The sequence below is a fragment of the Antrostomus carolinensis genome, unplaced genomic scaffold (assembly GCF_000700745.2).
Source record: "Antrostomus carolinensis isolate BGI_N321 unplaced genomic scaffold, ASM70074v2 scaffold11609, whole genome shotgun sequence".
Classification (NCBI taxonomy): Eukaryota; Metazoa; Chordata; class Aves; order Caprimulgiformes; family Caprimulgidae; genus Antrostomus; species Antrostomus carolinensis.
Window position 1 is genome coordinate 7,008 of NW_010336435.1, and position 25,813 is coordinate 32,820.

The 25,813-nt window shown below is 41.8% G+C and overlaps 1 protein-coding gene across 2 annotated transcripts in view; it reads right to left on the reverse strand.

The window, feature by feature from the left end:
- Nucleotides 1–25,813, reverse strand: part of LOC104530307 (calpain-5) — a 48,305-nt gene that overhangs the window by 3,228 nt on the left and 19,264 nt on the right. For both annotated transcript variants that reach the window (XM_010174850.2, XM_029086700.1), the window contains exons 2-10: nucleotides 17,479–17,610; nucleotides 16,806–17,014; nucleotides 16,244–16,436; nucleotides 12,817–13,010; nucleotides 11,917–11,994; nucleotides 10,495–10,690; nucleotides 7,168–7,290; nucleotides 5,253–5,455; nucleotides 4,452–4,573 (exon numbers count right to left, since the gene is read on the reverse strand). In XM_010174850.2, coding sequence (XP_010173152.1) covers nucleotides 4,452–4,573; nucleotides 5,253–5,455; nucleotides 7,168–7,290; nucleotides 10,495–10,690; nucleotides 11,917–11,994; nucleotides 12,817–13,010; nucleotides 16,244–16,436; nucleotides 16,806–17,014; nucleotides 17,479–17,610 — 1,450 coding nt within the window. The remainder of the gene's footprint in view (nucleotides 1–4,451; nucleotides 4,574–5,252; nucleotides 5,456–7,167; nucleotides 7,291–10,494; nucleotides 10,691–11,916; nucleotides 11,995–12,816; nucleotides 13,011–16,243; nucleotides 16,437–16,805; nucleotides 17,015–17,478; nucleotides 17,611–25,813) is intronic.

Here is a 25,813-nt window from a genome sequence, read left to right on the forward strand (position 1 = left end):
CCGCTGGGGATGAGGGAGCTGTTAATGAAGGGACTTGCTAAATGAAAGGAAAAGGAAAGCCAACATTTGAAAGAAACAGATTCAAATTCTCAGAAAGGGACAGAAGAAAAAGAGAGAGGTAGAAGAGGAACACAAAAGGTACCTGCACAGCACCACCTCACGATGGCATTGCTGAATGCTCAGTGACATCAGGATGAGTGGCTCCAATTCCAGAACAAAAGAAAGAAATGGGAGAGCTGCCTGCGTGGGATGAGACAAGGGCCGTTCTCAGCTACAGCTGGCCCAGCTCTCTGCAGGTCTGGGCCTGGTTTATTTACAATACAAAGACAATGCAGAAAGGGCTACAAATGTGCAAAAGCAACAACCTAGTATTCACCAGGAGCTGGGAAGGAAAACAACTTGAGCTGCTACTCTGGCTACTGCTCTGGCAGTGGAAGGAGGACTGGGTTCAGTTCTCTTCAGATTCACACACGACTCCAGCTATGCCTTGAACACCGTACCATGTATAAACAGCTGTTTCATCTCAGTCCTGTGGCCTTGCTGTTGGAAAGCTGTAGGAAAGAACAGTGCAAAGGAAAAACCTGAATTCTGTAAAAGCCAGAAACACTTGAATAGTAATGACATTTCTAAGGCTTAAAGAAATCTGTGCACGGTAAGCTCTTGGGAAAAGAGTGTGACAGACAGTAGTGAGAGCAATGTTTAAAACAGCCTTGGGAACAAGAGACAGAAAATCTCCAAGCACACAGTGCTTCCTCAACTCCTTGCAAGCCTACCACTGCACTTGGCTCACAGATAGTTGGATCAACTTCAGAACAAGCTAACTTGGAGAGAGGTACTTCCAAGAGAAGCAGCCTATATGCATTCAGAATTCAGTCTGGGCAGCCAGATTCATCCACTATTCTTGACAACAGCAAATGATCCATTATTTTTCCCAGACACTACAATGGATCAATGACAGCATCAAGGAGAAGCTTTCCAATAAACATTTAAAATAGAGATTAAGCAACCCTCCTCTGTCAGGGGGCAGGGTTCTGATGACAACCAGCCCACGAACCAGGCTGGGTGTGCACTTGCTATGCAATCTTCGTTCTCTTCCAAGTTTTGTTTAAGTAGCTGCTCAGAAATTTGTGCTAAGCACAACTCTCAGATGACAGTGATGGGCTTATGTGAAGAACAGTGCATTCAAATCTAAAATACCTCTATTCTAGTTATCTCAAAAAAAAAAAAGGTATCTATGTTCCAGCTGCTTTTACTTTCCACAACTGCATACCCCAGTGTCAGTGTATAGAGACATCATGATGTTTTCAGAACAGTTTGTCACAGAGATATGCTGCGTCTCAGTTCTCAGAAGCTTCAGAATGAATCACAGTCTCCTTTATCATCAAGCTTTGTCTTCTCTCTGTTGCAAGGGATAACAGTGACAAACCAGGCAGGTGGCTGGGCAAGGCAGAATACAGCTGACAGATGACAGAGACTGAGCATAAGAAAGAAGCAGCTTGAGAGCTGAGATGCTGCGGATCAGAAGGTGAAGGAGAAGTCAGGAAACCCTTGTGAAATGCAGTGGGGCTAATCAGACACAGCAGCTCATGTAGAAACAAGTCGCCAACACCCTTTGCACCAGAAAATGAGTAACCTTTGTGTGAGGGCCTCTTAGCAGCAGGTAAACACAACCACTTCATCTATTTTCTACTTGAATAAACACACTGTGTCTAACCTGAAGGAAAGCCTCTGCTTGTCACTCCCAACGGCAGTTGCTGTGTGGAACTGTTCCCTCATCTCACAGTATTGATTAGACAGGAGGCTGCTGTTGACTTCTAAATCTAGTTCACATCATGAAATTCACCAAGAGCAGGAGGTAAGGCTGTTATTTTGGTAACTGCCCATGTGACTTTGAGGTCTACACTCATTTCTGAGAAAGCTGGTTGTTTTCAAATGCCTGTCTGCTATTTCTCCTCAAATGTGAGAAACATGTACCAGACCCAGCTTTTTATGTTACCAAAAATGACTTCAGTATCAATCAGGAGCTTTGCCAAATTTCCCAGCAAGGTACCTTTAGAAGGCAGAGTGCCAGCTATGGGCCTTATCCTTGTCATTGCACAGCTTGATTTTATTGTGTACCACAAATGTCAGCTTCATGGTTTTTTAATCTACACATTCCCTACTTCATTTGTCTGAAGCTGCTGTAAGATACGGCATTCTGCAAGACAATTCATGAATGTACTCTCTAAGTTGGAGATACTTACAGGAGAAAAAAGGCTAATAAAGAAAGGTTCAAACAGGGATTTCACAGCAGAATTCAAGATAATGGGGAAGCTACTTAAGTGAAGTAACTCAGCTCTCCTCCAATGCCCCCTTAATGGATGAGATTTCGAACCACAGGCTGAAAAGACTCAAAGGCTTTTACTGAAAGCTTTACGTTGATAGAAAAGGAAACTATTTTAACTTTGTTGGTGAAGTTTTATTTGAAGTCAAACAATAAGATTCATTTAGGTTTTGTGTTCAAATCCCCTTATGTTTTTGATGAATTTAAAAATGACACATTGTTTCACACAGGGAAATGGAAACGCTTCAGAAAAAAATTAACAATGATATGATGATGAATTCAATACTAACTCACAAAGAGTATCACTCGACCCAATTATGCAATTTTTCAGCAGATAAAATAATCAGGCAGAAGTTTTTCTTAGGTTTAAACAAAAAATCTGTGAGTCCGTTTCCTATAGACAGTTCTTCCCACAATAGGTTACTTTTTCAGTTCTGTCAGGGTAAGCATCAGCCCAACACTGGATGCTGAAATCAAAGTGGAATTAGATGCTTCATCTCAATCTGACCATGTGTGGTAGTACTGGGTCCTAAAGGTATTTGGGCTATGCTGTAGTTAGAATATTTATTACACATTGGTGGTGAGTCCTATTTGTGTATTCCTGAGGGTCTGTGTCACAATGTACCAAATCCCACAACGCTCTCTGAGCTCAAGCCTGGTCTTTGGCAGCTGCAGGCAACTGTTTTTAATGATCTTGTCAAGACTGTAATTGTGCTAAGGATTGTGAAATGCTAAGAGTGGAGAATTGGCTTTTATTGCTTCACTGCAGGAAATGTTAAGAGAAAAACACTTAAGGTATTTTAAAAGCAAAAAAACCAAAAACAAAACCACCCTTCAAAATTAAAATGTCCTTCACAGGGCAAGAACAAGAACATACTGCTTCTTTTTAATGTACTGCTCTGCTGTTCTTGTCACATATAGCCCCTTGAGGCTCACTCATCCATCCTGCCTTGCTGAGAACATGGAGCCATCCCACTTGTCTGGCTGAGGTGTTTGTGGCTCCTGTTTTTCAAGAAGTGTACCAAGAAAAATGAACTGAATCAATTTTCAGTATCTCTTCCCTCCAACATTCCTGTCCCTTGAAGAGACAACCAGACTTAACAGAAAGTGGCTTTCACAGTGAAAAATACATTCAGTCACCACTCAGTAGGTGCCAGGAATAACTATGAAAAGGGGACTGGAATAAAATTGTAGCCAGCTGGTGGGAGAAATTTTACAGCTGCTTTGCGAGACTGAAGATGAACTGTACTACAGGTTAATGCCTTCTCTACCACAGGAAGTTAACACAAATGAGTTCCACATCTTAAACTGAAGAGAGCTGAAGAGTTATCTGGAGCAAACACAGCAGATGTTTCAGGAATCTCCTTAGTTTCCTGCTCCAATTTCACCATAGTATCTTTGCTCCTTTGCTTTCTCCATACCAGCCATTCAGTGCTGGAGGTGTCTATCTTTTTCTGTTGCACTGATCATGGAAAATGAAGGCAGACAGACAGAGAGTAGGAGTAGAAAATGAGGAAGCAAAGGACAGCTGGACAAGTCTCCTAATTAACTGTCAACATCAGATGACAGAAAGACATTTTAGTGTCCTACTGTCCTACTACTTTGACATGTAGATATGCAATCCTGTAGAAGTCATTTAACCTCTCCCTATCCTCCTAGTTTACCTAACTGAAAATGGTTCCTTGAAAACCATAATTTCCTCCCTGAAGTGCTACTAAACTTGTGGTAATGAATGACAAAGTGCTCTGAAGGCTGTGAATTACATTCCTGAGGTAAGTGTAATACACTAAATGAGTGTGTGATTCTGCTGTCTCCCTGGATATTTTCCGTTTAGAAAACACATAACCCTGAAAGGTGAATTTCTTACTAATCTCCACAAAAAGCTTCTCAGAAGGGGCTGGCTAACTACTGCCCATCTGGACCAGCACAGATGACAAATAACTCTTGTTCTTTTGCATCATCTATTAATCTGATCTTTCCTTTTGAGCAGGTTTTACAATGTGCTGAAAAAAATCCCATAAATCTTCAGTCTGTTTGGATAATTTCTGACTGGTTACGCATCAACTCAGATCATCTTTAGAGGACTGAAGAAGTCCCTTCCACTCTTCCAGGCTCACTTTACACTTACCACCTGATCTGTCTTGCTTCTGTAAACCCTCTGCAGAGTGAATTTTGATTTGGGTGACTCTGCGTGGATAGCCACAAAGAAGACTCCAACATGTCATTTTAGGCTTATCTGCCTTCAGCTCCCTGAAAAATTGTAAGAAAAGCAATTGAAGCAATGAATGACAAGCAAATAATCAACAGTTGCGGAAATTTGGCATTTTCAGAACATGAGATTTGTGCTCTTTCCTAACTTACTGTTTCAGAAGTTTGTGGTACAGAAATGACAGAATCAAGAAATAAAAACAGAGTGAGCAAAGCAAAGTAAACCAAATTTGTTCATGTATCTTTCACACAGCAGTAAAAGTGGTAGAAAAAATCTCTTTAAATTGCAGAAAATAGTATCAAAGCAAGAAAATAATTCAGCGGGCCTGATTCACGAAACACTAGTTTTGCCCCCGTAGACAACCAATGGTTTCAAAGGAGATGGCCAAAGAAACAAACAGCATAAACTGTGACTGCAAGCACCAGCACTCAGGGTTCTCACCTAGAACTGGAGGCAACTACAAAAGCCAAACTAAAAGGTCAAAAGACCCAAACTGACTTGTCCACTAGGTTCCTAAGTAAAAACGTCCTAACCACGTACGAATCCCAGTGAGCCAACTGGAGATTCTTAGAGGTGACCCTGAAGATCTCAAGGGCCTAGTTCTGGAGCGATATGAGCTAGTGAGTCAGAGATATCTGAGGGCAACCAGGCAACCATTTCCAAGACAGTGCAGCCAATGTGGGCAAGGGAAGATCTCATGTAGCTGTGGGTGCAACCTACCTGAGTTTTGATGGCACATCGGTGAAGAGTCTCAGGATAAACTTTGTAACGATGCCGGGATGATATGTAGTTGGGATAAGGACGTAGCGGCCTTGCTTAAGGATCCTCTTCAAGAACACAGTGCGTGTGTTGATATACAGAGATGTGGCCACTCTCTCCTGCAAAGTGAGCTTGTGTAGTCGATAGCTTCTGTTATCCTCCACCTACAGCCACAGAGCAATATAGGGATTAATGCAAGGAAAGGATATCAGAGCTAACAGGCAGGATTTTCCCTGCACAACACACAGTCTTTCATGGGCAAAAAAAGACAATATGCAATAAAAGCAAATGGTTTGGCAAATGGTCTTTCACCCACTGAAGCTGTGGCAGAGACAGTCTTCCTTACCAGCTACTCAGTGATTCAAGTGCTAGCCCACACAGGCTTTCAAGTAGTCCTGTTCTGCACTGCACTGCATCAGTATATATACCCCTAAGTGGAGGTGAAAGTTTGGGACTGGCAAAGACACGCATCCACTAACAGAGACACAATGCTACTGCAGAGTTTTGAATACTTTCAGAGCTGCACACACACTCCAAGGACTCCACCCGCTGAGCTACGCTGCCACCTCAGATGAGGCAGAGATGCATCTGCCTCCTTTCTCTAGCATCTAGAGAGAGCATTCCCATCTTACACAGCAGGCTCTCAATCCAGTTGCACACAGCTGTATTTTCATTGCCTTTTCCTGAATACAAAAGCCACAGAATAACCATTTATGTTTTGTTCTAAGCCTTGAAGCTGTGCTTAACTATTAACATCCTCTTCAGGGAATTGATACGTTCCACAGCCCAGTTAAAATATAAACCTGTTTCTTAAGCAGCTCCTGGGGGCAAAACCAGCCCTACATTCTTTTCTAGTAGTTCTCTTTTGTCTTCAGATAATTTAGGCCATCGTCTGCCAAAGGCCTTTAGTCATGATAATGAGTCTGGTGGGTTAGAACATTTCTGAAACAGAAAAATTATTGAACAGAAATAAAGATAGAGAGCACTGATAATTTTCTGAAGGTGTGATTTTCTTTTCCAAGCCTTTGCAAATTAGATACACAGGTATGAACAAGGCAAGGTAAATTATGCTGCTTTCTGTAATGACACTTCTCAAAATATGTGGTTAACAGATGAATGTCAAATGAATAGGTGTGATGCAGATGTCAGCAGCTGTAACTGACTGTTAAAAACCAGCTGGTTTTCCAGGTAGGGTCATACACTCAGTGTAGTCCCACTAGCTATAGCAACAGATTATAAAATCATCCTGATGCTCAGTGAAAAAGCAGATGTATAACTGTTTCTCTTGCTTTCCTCCTTCGTTCAGTTTGTATGTTTTCATTTTACTCGATTTGCCCTGGGAGTGCAATTAAATTACTCTTTGGAATCCCCCTGGTTTCTTTTCACATATGCTCATTTCCTACTTGCTACTCTAGCTTCTGAAAACACTCTTGACTCTTTTTTCTAAATGGCAGAAGAAAAACTGGAGATTTTTCAAACTCATTCACTTAGCTGTATTTGCTGATGAAATGGAGGCAGGAGTCTCCAGTGAGATGAAGAAAAAAAAACCTCCGTGTTTCAAGAGTTATAATTTTTTTGTCTTTCTCTTCAAAGCTTAGGGTAGGAAAAGCACTTAAAATTTTTTTGCAATAAGGAAAAATGATTTATGTTCCTTCAGTTCAAACAGAGTTTGAATTGAACTAAATTCAATTTAGTTCAAATAGTCTGTCTAATGTCAGCTTTGGTGACTGAGTGCAGTACACAGGCAAAGCTCATGTTGAGAGGAGAGCCAGATCCCACCATGAGAATCATGCCTCTGTCTGCCAAAGATCTCATTGCCAGGAGGAAGCAGGATTGCTGAACAAACTCTTAACCAGGACTGCAGATGGTTGCCTACCTTGAGTATTTCAAAGCCAATTGGGATGCTGTCTCCTTTCCCTTCTTTCTTGTACTTGCGGCGATCCTCCTGTTGTAATGAGACCAACACTTTGTCCTCAGTCTTCTTAACATCAAAGACGTACTATCACAGAGAGAAGAGGGTAAGCTGTTAGAAATGCCTTAGGACACTGAGAATAAAGCCATCAACAAGGAAATACGTGTATTGGGGGTGGGAGGAGAGCTCTCCATATAACAGACATTCCCAGCAACTTGCAGCTGAAAATTAATGCTAATAATAAGGACCTTTAAAACAAAAGTATCAGAGACACTGAAACAGGTAATTCACAAAAAAGGACAGTGTGAAACAGTGTTACAACATAACTGTTGAGGCAGAAGAAGAGAACATCTACTCTGAAAGCATGTGACAAAAGGTAAAGTTTTATTTAGATATATGTAAATCAGAAGTGAGATAAAAAATTAAACCAACAAACTCCAGATGGGGTCTTTGATATTTTTTTTTATTCTGCTTTTAAATTGAATATCTAAACAGAGCCTGTGAATTTCCAACATCTCTATATAAGACTTGCAAATGAAGGTATCTTCCAAATTTTAGTTAAAAAAAAGCCAAAACACAAAACCCACAACTTTGTTCCACACCTACAATTTCTATTTGATATAAGAATGACAGGAATGCTAATTTTGGACTTTTTCTGAAAGTCTTGGGAATACCCAGTAAAAAGGGCTAAGAAGGACTCCTGTATCTTTAACATGCAAATCTTTTATCCAAACTGTTTAAAATAAACTTGAACCAACTTGGGTTTAAGAGCAATCAAAGGAAATTATTTCAACTTTAGGCAGCTGTTCCCATCTCAATAAATAAGACTTGAATAGCTTACATTATTAAGTATCACACTACCAGACCAGTTCCCAACTAAGTATGTATCCTTCCAGTAAACAAAGGTTAGATCGGTGTTTCTTTATACAACAAAGAATTAAGCACTCAAACTCATTCATTATTAGAGACTCCTTTAAATTTTCTTTCTTTCTTGCATACAGAGAGCAAATCCGAGTTGTCAGAACCAGTGGAGGGGAAGAGGATGCTATTTACGCCAAGTTTAGACAGATGCTGTATTCTTCCATTCTCAAAGACCTTTAAAAGTGAGGCAAACAACTAAAAGCATAAAACTGCAGCAGTGCACAGCTGGGTACTCTGTCCACCACACATTCTGATTTAAGCAGAAATTCTCTGACAGCATGGAGAGGAACATCATCAGTGGTTAACTCCCTCCTCCCTGCTCCTCCAAGAGCTGCTACAAAGCAAATCCTTATTGAGCTTTGCTCTGAGGTAGATACTGAGATTGTCCTGGCTACTGTTGTGGAAAGATCCCCTGCAATGACTTCACGGCCCTCTGTGGTTAGAGCTCTGCAGAACAAGGCACCACCCCATTTCCCATCCATGACCCTCACTGTCTCTTGCAGTGTCATACACACATGGAAGAAACACCAAGCTCTAGCAGAGCTGGCTGAAGCGCAGCAGTATTGGAAAGAAAATCAATATCCTCCCAAGCCTCTGGGCTTCATTAGTTGTTCATGGTATTTACAGTCCAGACTGGCCTCCTACAGAACTACTGCTTGCTATGCTGGGTTGGTTGGTTTTTGGTACACATTCAGTGCTTCTTTGCACTCTTATTTGTGTCCTATATCAACATTGTGGCAGAGAAAGCACAGGATCCTGAAGAGAACCCTAGGGGTTGTAAAGAGCCTCTGCAGAGAGAATCTTAAAAGCAAGATATAAATATGCAGCAACTCCTAGCAAGGCACATTTTAATTCTCGTCCCTGTTAAACCATACGCAGTGTTACCTTGTCAGATAGCCTAGAGTGTTCCAGGGCAAATAGGGGTATGGAATGGGAACTGTGAGAGTGCAAGAGAGCTCTCTTGGTCTGATGAGAGGTATGCAACTGTGATGATCTTTGATCTGATGACATTTCAGCTGTCCTAATGGGTAACAATCTGGAAATCAGCAGGTAGCTGTAGGAATACATTTATACTTGACTTAAATTCCCTTATTTTAAAGGGACGGGAATTGTCACAATCCCTCTCTGTACAGATAAACTTCACAGGAGGCCTCAGTGTCAGGCATTTCACTCAGGGAGAACAGACAGAGATTATCTTTAGACTATGGTAGTATGTGCCACAGTAATTTATAACGGCCCTAGGCTAACATAAATGTGTTTCAGTGCTACTATTAAGAGCCTTTTAATCAACTAGCCTAGAGATAAAACTGGAATAAAAATAACTTCCATTGCATCAGGCATTGCACTCAACTGTAACGTGTATATTTTGTTGTGTGTGTCAGCTAAACATATGAGACCCAGACAAGCACTTGGAATGCATCCAGAATCATACAGGGTAATATCTGAATAAAATCACCCTCTGGAAACGAGGCACTGACAGAAGACAGAGCACTGAAGAACTGCTTCTCCATCTATACCTATATGACAGGATGAGCTGGGAATTTGAGATTCACTCCTAGCCAGAACAGCAAAGGCTGCACTTCTTCAATATCGTGCCACGAAAACAGAGGGATGTGGAAAGAAACCTCCCATACAAGTACAGAGAAGCAGAGAGAAGATCATCTGTCATTAATCTAAAGTATGTGGTGAATTACAAAAGAACAGAAAGGTCAATTTTTAAAGTAATAACTAAAGCAGTAGGTGCCCAGACCTCACTGACAGTAATGGAAGTTTTATGCCTGAATTTGCATGTACTGGGATGAAAATGTACAACACTGAGAAGGGCAGGAAGGTGAGAAATGGAGTCAGAATGGATGAACAGATAACCTGAATAGCTTGAAAGTTACCAGGTAGGATGAGACAAGAAAAATTCTGTAATGCTGATGTGAGGGTGAGCTTGGGGAAGAGACCAGATACTTTCAGAATCTTAGATTAATGCAAAGGGATACTAATTAAATACAGTGGGCCAAATCCTCAGGCTGTTTAAGGGTGCTAAGTGAATGGGTTCTGTCAGTAGAAAATCAGCCTTGCTGCCTTCCTACCACTGGGAAACTGAAAGAAGTCCAGGCAGGACTCCACTAATCCTGGTGTGTCTGACTCACCAGCCCCAACCATGATCAGTCCTAAACAAATATCCGAACTCTTGTGAGAGATTTCACACAAGAAATCACCGAAACATGCAGTGAACCAGCATACTCCCAGAGGACACACGTTGGCAATGAGACTTCTGTCAAGCAGTCACCGTCAGCTCCTATATAGGATGGATACTTCAGAAGCCCTAGCTAAAGTGGATACACACTTCAATACTTCACAAAATACAGGGATTCCTACCTGGGGATTCTGAAGGAAGGTCTCTCTGTTATCAAAGCATCCACCAGAGCGATTTAGCAGGGGCTCTGAATTCTTTGCCCAAGCCCCATGCATCATTTTCTTCTCCCAGGTCTTATGGATACTGAAGTAGGAGGTATTCACAATCCGGCAGATATCCACATCAGTGAAATTCTTACACCAGTCCTCAAACGTCATCCTATTCCATGGGACACCAGGAAAGTCATGGTTTATTTAAAAATAAACAGTGACATTCAGGCAAATAGCCAAAATAACACACAAAATCTTCCAGTAATTTAAGAGGAGGCATTGCTCAGCTGTCCAGAGGACAAACTGATTCACTGGAAAGCTCTCCATGTGGAAATACTCGTAAAACCACAATTGCACTATTTCAGAACTTAATTTAGAGAAATATCACCTCAGTATGTTTGGTCAGCTCTGGATTTGTTCAGTTGCAGCACCTAAGCCTAAAAGATAGGTTGTATCTGCCAGGCTGGATATGATAACACGTATTTCACAAAGGCAAAAGAGATTGCCTGCAACCAAAGCACAATCCACTCCTCATTTATTGTTACATCTGTCCCTGGGCATGACTCAAACCTCTGTGCTCTGGACACAGGTTTTATTTAGCATCATCTCAATGCTATAACTCCTACCTGCTAAAGTGACAGACTGGATCGGAGAGCAGTTAAAAAACATTCACCTCCTCTAGCAACTTGGTATCTCTGAACTACCATCATATCCCAGCTTATTAATGGCCCAGAACCAAACCCTACAGCTGGCTGCCAGTTGCCAGTTCTGACAAAGCCAAGCTTTTGTCAGATGGCTTTTCATCCTGAGCCCTACCAGCACACTTGATGCAATGTTGATGATCGACTGAAGAAGTTGCTGGGCTGCCTTGCTGTATCTAAGTTTTAAGCAGAGTCAGAATTTAATACTAGAGTTCTAGAGATGCTGTAAAGAATGAATGCTTCTCGTGCTGGAAAACACTGACAAATATCAAAATTCACTGGCTGCAACTGTATTTACAAATACCTCAGCCATGGCTGACCTAGAAATCCTACAGACAGGCACAGTAGTCAGTAAACAGGATTGACAGGATGTTCAATATTTGGCATTCTGTTATGTAAACCAGCAGTGTTTTGTCAGATTCTGAGTGAATGTCCTAAATATAGGTAATAGATTCTGAGGGTATTTGAAACTTACATTTACTAAGAGCTACTAATTTTGTTTTACTACTTTTAATCCATTTTTTCTGTTCTTCTCTGTCATCCCTTGAGAGTTTAAAAGAAACAGACCTTGTGCCAGGATTGGATAATCTTAACCATTTGGGGAAGTTGTTTTCAAGGCTGTTAAATGGCAGAATTAATGACAATTACTCAGTGTAGCCCATATCTCCAAAACCTTCACATGACTCCCACTCACCAGAACTCTCCATCATTTTCCAGAGTGAGTTCCAAGCTCTTACGTTCTGAATCGCTGACTTTCTTCCACTCTTCAGAACTAAAAGGAAAAAAAAAAAAGAACCACAAAGATGACAAATAACTTTCATTAAATACTCTCACCTGGAAAAAAAAAAGGCAAGTAAAATTCTCTGATGGACCCTTGTTATAAAGGTCACGTTGGAGTACTGAGAGTACTGAAAGGACAAATGATATTCAGGAAGAAAGCATGGGGCTTACAGGAGGAGTTTTAAAACATTAATTGATTTGAAAGCTACCGAAAAAGAAATAGATTAATGGGAAATTTGCACAACTAGCACAGAACCTTAGATTTCCTTTGCTGTACTCTCCCTTAGGACACTTAAACAGCTGTTTTAGGAGGTCATATGAGATTAACTTCATTCCCTAAAGGTCCTTCAAAAGAAACCCGGTTTTCCTCCTCAGGAGCTTATTGACCACCTCACTTAGACCGCAGTATTCTCTTCATCTTTCAATCTCCTTATATAAAACAGGCCAGAGGTCTGAGATCTCCCCAGACAGCCTTTGAGAAGAAACTTTCACAGCACAAGCCTAGTGTCTGGTTGCCAGAGTAACACTACACTGCACAGACACTTCCTTGCCTGCATTAGCACCTAACTTATGTGCTCCACGTTGTCTCCTAGAGGCACCTGCCTCCTTGCACTGACTGCAGGGGACACACAGCCATAACCTCCCAGCTCCTCCAGGATGTGTTCATTTGCTCAGAGAATGCTATTCTTGGGAAGAGATGGCACAACAGTTCAGCCATCTCTGACTACTGCAGACTGACATTGTGTCTTACATCTAACGTCCAGTGGCCCCAATCACAGCTTCATTCCTTTGACACTGGATTTGCAGCACTTACTTGTCACTCCAGGCACCATTCCACTCTCTCTTTCCCCAGGGATTCCTTAGCCTGATCATGAACAGCTTTTCTGCCTTAAAAGAGAATATCAGCCTTTCTCCAAGGCGCAGCTTCCGAATTGCAGTCACTGAGTAGGCGTGACCGATGACAAGACCCGTCTTTGTCTCCTCTTCATTGGTTCTGCCAGAGGAAGCCTTCAGCACCAAGAATGACAATTAAAAAAAGGAACTCGCATCATTGACAGCACCTGACAGCTACGTGTTTGAGGAACAGGATGGGGAAGGCTTGTGTTCTTTCACAGAGCTGTATGTTCCCTTCTCAGTGATCTGTCTATGCAGGAAAACAACAGCACTGCGGCTCAAAAGTCATGGCTTACTAGTCTGTTCTTCTGCATGATAGTGCCAGACAAGTCCTAGCAGACAGAAGCCCAGAGCACAGGAGAACACTGCCTGCTACAGCCATTCTGTCTCCTCCTGGTGTCAGAGAGTTAAAGACTGGGCTGATGGGACAATTTTTATCAGCCCTTCCAAAATCTTGTCATCTTTACTAGATGGCCCTTCTGGATATTGATTACTCTGCTCAGACACAGCACTGTCTGGTGGTGTCCTCACCTGGACACTGTAGGGCCTAAGGACTCAGCTGGTGAGTCCAATGCCTGTTTCTGTGTTGGGGTAAATTTGATACCCAGGAAGAACTACTGGCAGTGGGTAAAAACAGAAGGCACAGGCAAGAAGACCTTCTAGCCACTAGTCAAAGCTGTCCTGTACCTTACTCGTGACCTAGCAGTCATCTCTTATGTGGCAACTGGCAGATCTGCAGGCTTTCTTAGGAACTGGGTTTGCTTCTCATAGAATTCACATAAGAAGCCTACTCTCCAGCAGCAATCAGTCTCCAGCAATAAACTGTCCTGTTGTATGACCTAGGCCTGATCAGATCTAAGAATACATAAAAATTGTCAAGCTCTGAAAAAGACCACAATTTTATTTAATGCATCCAGATCAAAACCTGCTAGGTAAATCTAAAACCAGAAAAACAGTATCATATAAAGTTGCTGGAGTTGGTTTGAAAGACTTTGCAAATCTTGTAAATAAGAGTTCAGTACCCAAAGATAAGAAATCAGAGAGAAAAAATATGGAAAAGAAAATTTTATATCAAATTGGAACTGACAGATGGTCTGGCAACCGGGAGACTCTCGCCAAGACCTCTGCCTTTCACCAGCAACAGCTCATGTGTTACACCAAGACTGGCTGACATTTCCAGTGGGTTTGGGCTTTCTCCTGTAACACTTTCACCTGCACATTTCACAAACAAAAGCAAACAAGAGCCCTTGACAACATGGGAGCCTGAAACCTCTCCTGCTGCCTTTATTATCCCCTAAGCTTTTCTCACTGCTGGGCTGTCTTTACCACCTAATTCAGAAGACATTTATTTATTTAAATGAGATATTTAAACACCTACTGTCTCTTCAGATTTCTAAATGGTGAAGCTCAGGGCTATTTTGTAATCCAAGGAAAATTATGACATGTTTGTAAATCAGCAATTAAGTCACTTGAGTATTAAATATTCTATATCTACCAATTTTCATTGTGTATATAATACATCTATCAAAAAGTGATAAACGCAATCGAGTCAAGCCAAACCAACAGGAACAGCCTCTGTGTAATCAATGTTTAGAAGCATCTGCGTTTAATTTGACAGGCAGAAATAAAATACCAGAAAGAACTGAAAGCATTACAACTGTCTAATTAATTGCTTTTTAAAATACAACTCTCTGTATTTAGCCTGTCTCCTCACCAGATCCACATTAAGAAACTGAACTGCCTTATCATTTGGGAGCAACCTATCATCCCAGAAACAATGTTTCCAACAACAATTCACACCAAGAAGTCTGGTCTGCCAGCCCGGTCTGAGCAAACCAGATGGAGTTATTTCTAAATAAAAATTCAGATCTTGTGAAAAACATAAAACAAATACCAAAGACCTTGAAGAATTTGTTTCTGAGCTGTTGCCTGATGTTGCTGGGAGGGACAGTTCAGGACTCCTGTTCTATCCCAGCTGAATTCTCAGGTTGAAGTTCATCTCCCAGAAAGTACTGCATGTACCATGGCACTTGTGCAGGGCAGTGCACAGCCAAGGCCAGTTAAATAGGTAATGTTCTCAGGCATCTCCAAACATGGATGATCTTCTGTTGTTCTAGAGAACTTCACAAATACTATTATACTCACAAGAATTTCTGAATGAACCAGCACTTTAGGGTCCACCAGTTTACCGTGGACTTAGGACTTACACTACAGATATGACCTAGTTAAGTGCTGCAGTAGTAAGTTATTTCTTTCACAGACAGGGAAATTAAAGCAAAGTGTTTAAGTGATTTAACTAAGTCCACATAAGATTAGCCTTAGCTAAGGTCTTAAACTGGAAGCAGAGAGCATGGGAGTAAGATGCTGAAGTGCACGTAGATACAAACCCTGCAACTTCTAGAGAATGATCCTTTTCCTGCAGACTGCACTTTAAAAATCATTTGAAAGCAATCCTTTAGGAAATTCTCAGGTGCCATGGCAGTTTGTTAGCCCTCCACGTGCAGCAACAGCTTCAGACAAGGTGAGAATTTCAGTGGTACCCAGTCATGGCCTGACGTTGCAGACTTCGATAGAAGGCAAGCTAAGTCTAGTTGACACTGGTTTCCCTTCTACAGCAAGGGGCTGTGCAAGGCCCTTGTCTGTTGGTTTATGAAGCATTTAGCACCCTTTGGGAGCTGCTGTATCTGCCTTCTGGCACCTCAAGTGAATGGAGAGAGGTAAAGCTTCCACAGAAAGCAACCCGCTATCACCCCTGGAGAAGCCATCCCCTCTCCACTGACTAATGTAGCTTCGGGGTCAAGGCCTCCTAACGTAGGCAGCGAGTTAACTGCCTCACATCAGCCAGTGTAGGCAAGTTTTGCCTTTAATTCTAATGGGGAGTCTTATTAACAAACTAGTACCTGAATAACCAAGTGAGCTCAGCCTTTCAGCTCAGCTCCAGTGTTACACTGACCAGACGGCTGCATCATCAACCAAAGTCAAGAAGTCTCAGCAGCTCAGTGCCAGCAGAATTGTTCTCTGTAAACAGATTTCCCTAAGAAATAAAGAAACTGAATGCTGCCATCTGGCCTTTAAATTAAGGCATTCTAGGTGGATTAACCTCAGGTCAACGTACAACTGTGACCATTCAGAAAAAATAGCATTGCAGATCCACATTAAAGCGGCAGCACAAATGGCTTTGTGGTTTTGTGATTGTATTTAGTGGCTCATGGAGTTGTACTTGGCTGACAGCACTGCCAACTTAATAGCTTTTTCCATACAAAGTTTTTCCAAAGCATACAAATGAAGGACATACTCGATATGCTTATACTAATAATGGTATTCCAAATCTAGCTCTCTATACGTACCATAATGGAACAGCTGATCAACCCGCCTCTTTTATGCACTTTCAGCAAGTCTTCGAACAGCTTCATCTGCTCAGAAATAACCTCACCATATTTGCCCTGTACCAAATCAATAGATTCTGCCACTGCTCCAGTGAAATCCACAATTGCATCTGCAGCACTGCCTCCATCTAGGGCTTCATAAGATCCAGCCAGCCTGGAAGTAACACAGAACATTCTCAGTCACCAAGTGGCTGTTAGAAGTGCTCTACTTGGTTTGAATGTAGGTAATAAATTTGTGTCTCATCAAGAAAAAAACACAAGAAAACAAAACAGCAGATAAAGTTTTGCTGGGTCTCTAAGAACGAGTGTAATAATCCTCAAGGCTTTGGGCTGATGAAGTAGAGTGCATTGCACTCTTTATGATTCACCCCCTCCATGCAGATTAAAGGAGGAGTTTTCAGTATTTTTTAGGTTCTCTACACCTAAAACCTATGGAAAACAGGGTAAGAGTTAAAAGACAAAACAAACAGATGGATAGAAGGGACAGCATTGAGGACTAAAAGGAGAATGAACTAGCTCATACTTTGCATAAGCTTTCTCCAACAATGCACTCCAGAATTCATTTTTCACATTGGAATGGCAGTAGATCAACTTCCCATCCATTGTTGGCAGCAGATCATCAACAACCACTTCTGTCCATTCTCCAAAGCACCAGAAACGGAAACGGAAAATCCCAGCATACTTCTCTGGGTGTTTAGGGTCCCATTCTTGTTCATTAAAGTCTGGAATCACCTGAGAAACCATGCAAGGGAAAGTTCACCAAATGCACTGTGTTAAGATTTACTCAGAGGGCAGACTGCCCTGGAGCATGCACTACGCTGGCATTCAGCTTCATGAGCAGTTGACCTTAAACAGATGAACCAGTGAAAAAAAGAGGGTGAATTTGGTAAAAAACAAAATACAGTCCCACTTCAAAGAATCTTTTAGGAAAGTAAAATTCAAATTGATCTGCAGAGAAAGACAAACAGAACCTACTGTACTCTGGCTTTGCTATATCTCTTTGGTGCTCAATGGGACTGTGGAGTGGGGAGGTCTCATAACATGAACTTCTAAAGAAAGGAAAGACTTGAGTCCACCAAAATTCACCACTCATCAGAGGCACATTAGTCCTAGAGGGAAAAACATTGGCTGGTAGGCAGGGAAACAACCAAGGTTTATCAGCTTTATTTCACACACCAAGCACATTGGTCACCTACCTGCTGCCAGAGGGTCTTCCTCAGAGCCAAGCAGGAGCATGCAGCCACAAACCAGCAGTTCCCCAGGATGCCTTGGTGTAAGTCGTGGGAGCTGATTCCATTCACAAACAGGTGGGGGTCTTCACAGAGGTCCTAACAAAGCAAAACTGAGATTACTGGAGACTCCACTCCAGAAATTATCACAGCACCCTTCCAGCTATTCCTCTACACACTTATTCTGCATCTTGTTCCCATGGAAGTGCAGAGGTTCTGCACCAGGAAGTTCAAAAGCCCTCTGGCACTGAGTATATTTGAAAGTTGACATATACAGGATTATTTAAGTTATTACAAGTAGATTGTGTCATCTTACGTAAACAGCAGGATTTGCCAATTTTTTGACAGAGTTCCTAGTTCTGCCCTCAGCTGAAGGTGATCTTTGAGGACTGGAATGAATTCAACATTTGGAAGACTTATTTGGCATTGGGGCAGTTAATGAACTGAAAGTAAGTGAAAGGAGAAGGAGGAAAAATTACAGGAAAGGGCTTTGACCAAAAAAAAAAAAAATCAAGAAAAGCAGCAGGAAATGGTGCTACTGACACCAGAATTCTAAGCTCCTCTTCCTTCATTGCCACTCCCTTGGCTGGCGTACTGGAAACCCTCCTCCACCAACAGCATGAGTTAGAGCAATTACCCCTGCCTCCCAGCATCAAAGGTGCAGAGAATGCACACCTGTGAAATATGCCTGTCATTCTCCAAGTCTCATCTTTCTCATTTATCTGGCTCTTATTAGAACCACTCCTCCCTCCTCTTCCATTGCTTTCCTGGCTCCATCTCTATTTACATGCAGATTCTCACCAACCCATAGCTGGCTCTTCCTGTGATGTCTCTCACCACCTTGCCCCTTGCTGTGTCTTTCCCAAGGGGTACAATGATAGCCTGCAGACTGTGGCACTAAAAGGAGCACCTCTAAGTGTCAGTGAACACAGGAAAGCCACAGGGGTACATTCTGCAGCAGTACTGTGTTTGTTACCAAGAAATCCTTGGTAGACAGTGTTCTCCTGAATGGATACATATACGGCCTCATGGTCCCAAAGAGAATCTCCCAAGCATCACTTCAGAAAACAGGTAATCTGTCTGTCCCATAATTGATATGGAACCTACTGGTTTCAACGCAGTGACTGCTCATGACACTCTCGCGTGAATCAGCTTTTCCTGACTGGCTGAAAGGACAGAAGAGCAGACACTGGTAAGAAATTCTGCTCTTTCACAGTATAAGAATAACCCTGAATTTCAACACTGTGGGAAGGAAATGATCTTATATCCAGACATTAGAAATGCAGAATAACTAACTCCGTCTCACCTCAAAATGGCAGGAGACTTCAAATTTACTGCAGTCTTTCCAGTTTGCTATCAGTAGCAGAATAATGAGCTGTGCTCCTTACCGCATGGATCCTCACTGCCCTTTGATAATTATTGATGATGATCCCAGAATACGAAGATTGCAATCCAAGCCTGGCTACACACTATGGGCACGTCAAAACCTCTCAGTTTTCCCTTTGATGGGACTGTGACAAATCAGCTGAACTTATTTTCAGAGAAAAGAACCACCTCAGTGCCGAGCTGAAAGCCTGTTCTCCTGGGCTGGTTTAGCAGATGGCAGCCTGAAGTCAGCTCACGGTATGTAACACACAGAGCTGCTCCTGTTTGCTTTAAGAAAATGTTATTTTTGGCCTAAGACTTTTCTCATTAAATAACAATTGGTAGAAATTTTAAATGCCTCTTTGGAAACAAGTGACTGATCATTATATAACACTGTTCTTCTGTCAGTATTTCTTACACGTGTCTTCACTTAGAGAAACGTCAAAGCTTATTAACAGACCTTAATAAAATTCTAAATAACAAAATGGTGCATACAAAGAAAACTGACCACGTACGAGATACTTGTCTGCATTGTGGACAGGTTCGTTCAATCTGCCTGGATGCTCAGGAACTTCAGGCTAACAGTTCAGCTGATGGAAATCAATCCAGTTGCCTGTTGCAGGGGCTGAAATCAGTTGACTACTTGGCCTTTACTATGTGGTGATAGCACACATTCCAAAACCAGCTTGGGCAGACTCAAGTTCATATCTGATTTCCATGCATCTCTGGCAGTAATAATTCCTAGTTTGTTCTTCCTTTCAGAATGTTATTTTGTTAGCATAATAAAAAAGGGATAAATCAAGCCTTTAGGGTTAAAATTGTCCAAGCTTCTAGAGGAAGCCAAAACTTTCATTAGTTTTGAAAGAATTTAAGCACTACCATGTATTACAAATATATTATCTTATTTGGTTTGCTTTGCTAAAAATAACCATATTAAACTGTAATTTTTTAACTGAAGTGTGTCTCACATCTCACACAGTCCTCAGAGAAAAAACAGAGCGCAGCATACGTCAGCTGCCAAACATATGGATGAGATTAGCATTTGCTGATCGCTAGGGTCCAAAGCAAACACAGAACAGAACTTAAAAACAGCACCTCCTTGTTTTCACCCCAGTCACTAAATTCTTCAGGATCCTACTTGACAAACTCTTTCTTATTAAACTGCCTAGGAGCCCTGGACCTCTAAACTAAAGAACAGTGCAAGAAAATGACATTAGCTCTGTTTCTCTTGTCATTAATTACAGCCATGACGATGGCTTCTGTGATGCCTCTCACGGTGTGGCTCACATGACACGTACAATAATACTCAGGTGCAAACTAATGTCAGCTGTTTGCTCTCTTTTGGGCTTTCTGCTGTTCACCACTCACGCAGCATGGCAAATTCTAAGGAATATTTTTGAGATGGAATTAGCTATCTAAGCTGCAATTCCCCCAACACAGTTAGGAATGCTCTGTTTAAACGTATCATTCTGCAGTCCTTGTGAGGATCTTTAAGCATATTTCATTGCCCCAAGCATGTAAAAAAAATAAATTAAAACAAAACAAAAACTTTTCCAATAATTGTCCCAGCAGTGATAATTTAGGTTAGTGGAAGACCAAGACAACTACCATCAGAGGGATTGCAAGGAAGAGAGACTGAAGTGAGATGTGGCCCAGGCATTTCAGGAGACCCGATGCCTCCTCTCCATTGCAACCTGAACACGTGGGTTCCGAGTTCCCCTAGAAGTACCTCCTTTGCAAAAATAGTGATTTAACTGCAATCCCTTTTCTCAAGATCAACCTGCATTATCCATGCTGTAAAAAAGAAAAATATCTTCACATTTCCAAGAAAAAGTTTAAAGGAGGTTATGGGTCTTCTCATATATCATTAACATATAATAGCCACACTATTTCTGATACGACGCCACTAATAAAAGCAGTTGTATTATTTATGCTCACAGGGAACATTTCCACCATCCAAGATGCAGAGTTCTCCCCCGTTCTCCCCTTATGCATGTGTGTAATAAACACCACCTGCAGAACTATAATTAGGCTGTACAGAGTCTGACAGTGAGGTAAGAGGTTACAGGGGCTCATGGTTCTGATGAAAACCCCAATGCTCTTATTTTCATACCAGACTTTCATTTGCATGACAGAAGTCTATTTGTGTTACCTCCTCTCCTTGCTGCACTGCGTAGGCTTGAAATAGCTGACATTTAGTGTTACTCAGTCACTGTTGTTGTGAGAAATAAAGTGGTTCACAAACCCCTTTTTCTGATTTTAATTGGTTCATCTCTTTGTAACAGAGCAAGTAAATGAACCCGTTAACGAGCAGACTGGGAGAACACTGAGCAGACTGGGAGAACACGAAGCAGCCTGGAGATGAGAAACTCGGTTAGCGTGGGATCACAGGAAATCATGCTTAACTAACCTGACTGCCTTCTATGACAGGACAAGGGGCTGCACAGATGAGGGGAGGGCAGCGGATATTGTATACTTGGACTTGAGCAAGGCTTTTGATACCCTCTCCCGTGACATCCTCATTGGCAAACTCAAGAAGTGTGGCCTTGATGACTGGATGGTGAGATGGATTGAGATCTGGCTGAATGAGACTCGCTCAGAGGGTTGTCATGGGTGGTGTGGAATCAAGTTGGAGGCCTGTATCTAGTGGTGTCCCCCAGGGGTCAATTCTGGGTCCAGTGTTGTTCATCCTGTTCATCAATGCCTTAGATGAAGGAACAGAGTGCTCCTCAGCACATCTGCTGATGATACTGAATTGGGAGGAGTGTTGGATATGCCAGACGGCTGCGCTGTCATTCAGAGGGACCTCGACAGGCTGGAGAGATGGGCAGAGAGGAACCTCATGAGGTCCAACAAGGGAAAGTGCAGGGTCCTGCATATGGGAAGGAATAACCCCAGGTAGCAGGGTAGGTTGGGGGCTGACCTCCTGGAAAGCAGCCCTGCGGAGAAGGACCTGGGAGTAGCAGTAATGAAAATACTGAAGAGTACCAGATGAAGGGAGATTTCTGTAGGACTTCACAATGCCAGCTTAAGAGTGCTCCAAGTAATTTATTTCACCAGCTATGCATCCCTATTACAGGAGTCTGAATTAATCCAAATTTTCATACTTTGGAGAGAGACATATCAGATATTGCCAAAGTCTTATGAAAGTCAAACTATATCAGATCTACTGCTCAACTCTTAATCACAAGGTCTGTCTCACCATATGCGGGTGTGTATTAGTGCATCTGACACAAGGTGTTTTTGTAATACAATCTATACCATCAGACTAACAGTCATCTGCTTAGGTGTGATAAATTGCACTCAGGAATTTCACTGAGATACAAAAATGTTTGGACTGTAGTACCAATATGAAGGATGGCAACTTAACTTTTCTTTGCTATAACATATCTTCCTTAGGAAATTTAAAAACCATGCGAACCATGGGAGACGACAGAAACACATTTCACTGGAACTATAAAATAGTTTGTACATTGCTTTGTCATAATTCCCCCCCCCCCCCCCCAAAAAAAAAAAAAGTACACCACAGAAAAGTACAGAAGATAACTGATTTACTATATGCATTAACTGCAGGTTGCTGTGGCTACTTTAAATCTTAAGAGTATTTTAGCTAAAGGAAAAAGGTCCCCTTAGCTCTGAAGATGCATTTCTTGGCATAAGTATTACCAATATCCAGAAACTAAAAAATATTCAACATTAGTTATAAATAGAAAGACATTCAAAGGGTTAATTAATTTGCTATGTGTCTTCACAGACATTAACTGAACCTGCACTGTAAAACATTATGAGAGATCTCTGACATCTGAGAAAAGGGAAAGATTATTTTTTTAATGGATGAGGGTCTGTCAGCTGGCTCAGACAGGTGGAAAACCAGAGATTTAGAGAAAGAGAAGAAAGAAAAAATAATGATGTTTGCAACTAAGATTTTCAGAGGATTCAGTAGCATTTAGAGCTTACTTTCTCCAGAACCCTTTAAAGAACCCAGCCTTAACATAAAAAAATAATGTACCTTTGCTTGCACACAAGACCTACGGAGACAGGCACTTTCCTTGATTCTATCAGACTGGTCTACTTAAGCCCAGTACAGCATTCCCTTAAAATTTTTTAAAACATTTTGAATTATGTCAGAACTGAGAATTCTTTCCATTTTCTTCTCTTCTCCTGTCCTCATATCGCACTGAGTCAACTCCTGTAGAGAGTCAGGTCAGTGGAGGGAAGCAAGGGGAAAGGCAATTCTTTCTGAATACGGATGCAAAAATCCAGATTTGGCTACAGTTAACTATGAACCAACCTCATCTAAAGGAAGGGAGTAAAGACTGTTCTTATTTTGAGGTTGTGTAGCTGAAGAGGTAGAAGATGTCTATCCTATACTAGATCCCAGCTGTGCTGGCATGTTTATAGAAACCCTCTCCAGATCAGGCTGTTTGCCAAGGCAATTGCAGTTAGCCCTAGAAAGAAAAAGAACCGCGTCTGACTGTGCCAGATACTTCAATACACACAAAAAACCTTTTGCAACCTTGTTATGCCTGAAAAAAATCTGCCTGTGGAGTGAAAAAAGAGAAGTCTGAAGTCACAATCATGCCCTATGGGGCATGAGGACAGTTCTCAGAGAAACCTCCATCAAAAGAAAACCCTGGCTGGTCCCAAGATCAGGAGGTGACTGTTATCATCAGTGCTGTTACGCCATGTCAATCAACAAAAGGAAGATTAAGCCCTCAGATTTCTGTCTGTACACCTTGAGCTCAGGATGTGTAATTCCTCTGTAAACTTCATGTCCAGCAACATCAGTTCCTGAGAGTAAGATAAAATATGAAACCCAACTGTACCAACGCAAGGGGAAGAGTATGCTAGTTTGTTCCAGCCTTGTGTAAAAAAAAAAAACCCAGTTATTTGGAGATTGAGAAATGCTTCTTTCCTCTCCTCCCTCTCCAATAAATACTGTTACAAAACCAAATGCATCACAGACATTTTTATAGTGTTCTTTTTTCCCATTTTCAGTTTGGGGCTAGTGGTGACTAATACTCAGGGAAGGCAATGGATTTCAGCCTTGCCCTGCCTCCAGGACACATGTATTTGGGGAGGATCTGAACCAATGTCTTGGAAGAAAAAAACCCCAAACACTGGGCAACATGGTGTGTATCTTGGCTGCCTCTAGATTTCACCTGACCCTTGGAGCACTAGAGCTGCTCTTGTCCAGAATGCTGACAGCTGCTGGAAAGGGTACAAATGATGTGCCATAGGGCTGACCTTTTCCTGAACCTCAGTAAAAAAACTGTTTACTGATGCTCTAGTAAAGTCCTCTGCCACTTCATCGCAGAAATCACTCAAGACTACGATGAAGGACTTTCTGTTCTCCCAGGACCCTCTTAGAAGTATATCATACCATCTCTTGCTGCACTACTTCAGTTTGTGGTGCTTTAGATCAACATTCTACACAACTGCAGCACATTCTTAACATATTGTTTTTCTTTCACAAGAATTTACTGTGATGTTGAGATGGTGATGCTCCATGAAAAAGGTAGATATAGTAGATACATTACTTGAGCCTGGACAATATTAAAAATTTACTACTGTGAGTGCAGATACCCAAAGAGTTCTTGTTGGATTAGCTGCCCACCAGCAGGAGTAAAGACATTACAAATCTGTTCCTCAGTATATAATAAAATCAATCATGAGTTCAAAATCATTATCATCATCACTCACAAGTTACCCAGAGAGGTGGTAGGAGCCCCATCCCTGGAAACATTCAAGGTCAGGTTGGATGGGGCTCTGAGCAAACTGATCTGGTTGAAGATGTCCCTGCTCACTGCAGGAGGGTTGGACTGGATGACCTTTAAAGGTCCCTTCCAACCCAAACCATTCTGTGATTCGATGATTATTAGAGATTAGAATGTGTATGACAGCAAGGGGATGCACAGCACACAGGCAAGGTCCCCAGACAAGTCAGACTCATTGCACATGAGCTATGCAGTCAGTCTGCATCTGGGCTGTAACTGTTCCTTTGGGAGTGCTACTTAGCAAGTTGTAACTGCTCGAAATGGGCTGCCAGCAGTCCAGGGATCTCAGACCAAGTGGCCTTTTTCCTCCAGTGGAAAGGAAAGAAATTGAAGGCATTTTCAAGAAAAACTGAATGTACAGTTCTTTTGAGAAACAGGTGGTATAAGCCAGCCTAACGCTATTTCTGCAAAGAGCAACCTACCAAAGCAGTGGAAACGTCTCTGTGTTAAATGCTGGTAACGGAGGGATGGCCAAGTTTGAAGACAGCCAGTTTAGAGCAACTCCCCGACATCGCCTCCAGGCACACGCTAACGGGGCTGAGGTCAGACATGGGCTACAAGTCCACTCACAGTTCATCAGACTAAAAGGCCACCCACCATTCAACTGTTTTTTTACTGCTTCCTCAAAACATGTTTTTCAATCAAATTCTTGAACTAGTTTCCTAAGATGGGAAATAAAAACAATAAGAAAAGGAGGTTGGAAAACACACACAATTTTTCACAACACTGAAATTTTCTGGACCAGTGCGGAATAAACAATTCCCAGGTCTGTATGCCTGACTGCTCATCTCTGGCTGGGGAGGCAGCTGCTTTCTTTGCCTGATAATAAGCATCATTTTAGCTCAGTGGCCACGACCTTTCTAGGCTTGTCCAGTCTGACCTTATGCTGCGTCTCAAGGGGCTGGTAACTGATGCAGATTGAATCCTTCATCACTGCCTTTTATGAGGAAGGGAATATGTTATTAAGCTGTTTAAAAAGGGTATTAAGTAGATTTCAACAAAGTCACCCTTTTTTTTTTGTTATTACATCATGGATGCTTTTTGTTATTACACTGGGCATTGTGTGGCAAAAGCAAAGTCAGGTCATCGAAGCAATATTGTCTGAACTGAGAATTCAGATTAAGTTGGAGGTGATTTGTTTTACTTGAAAGGAGATATTT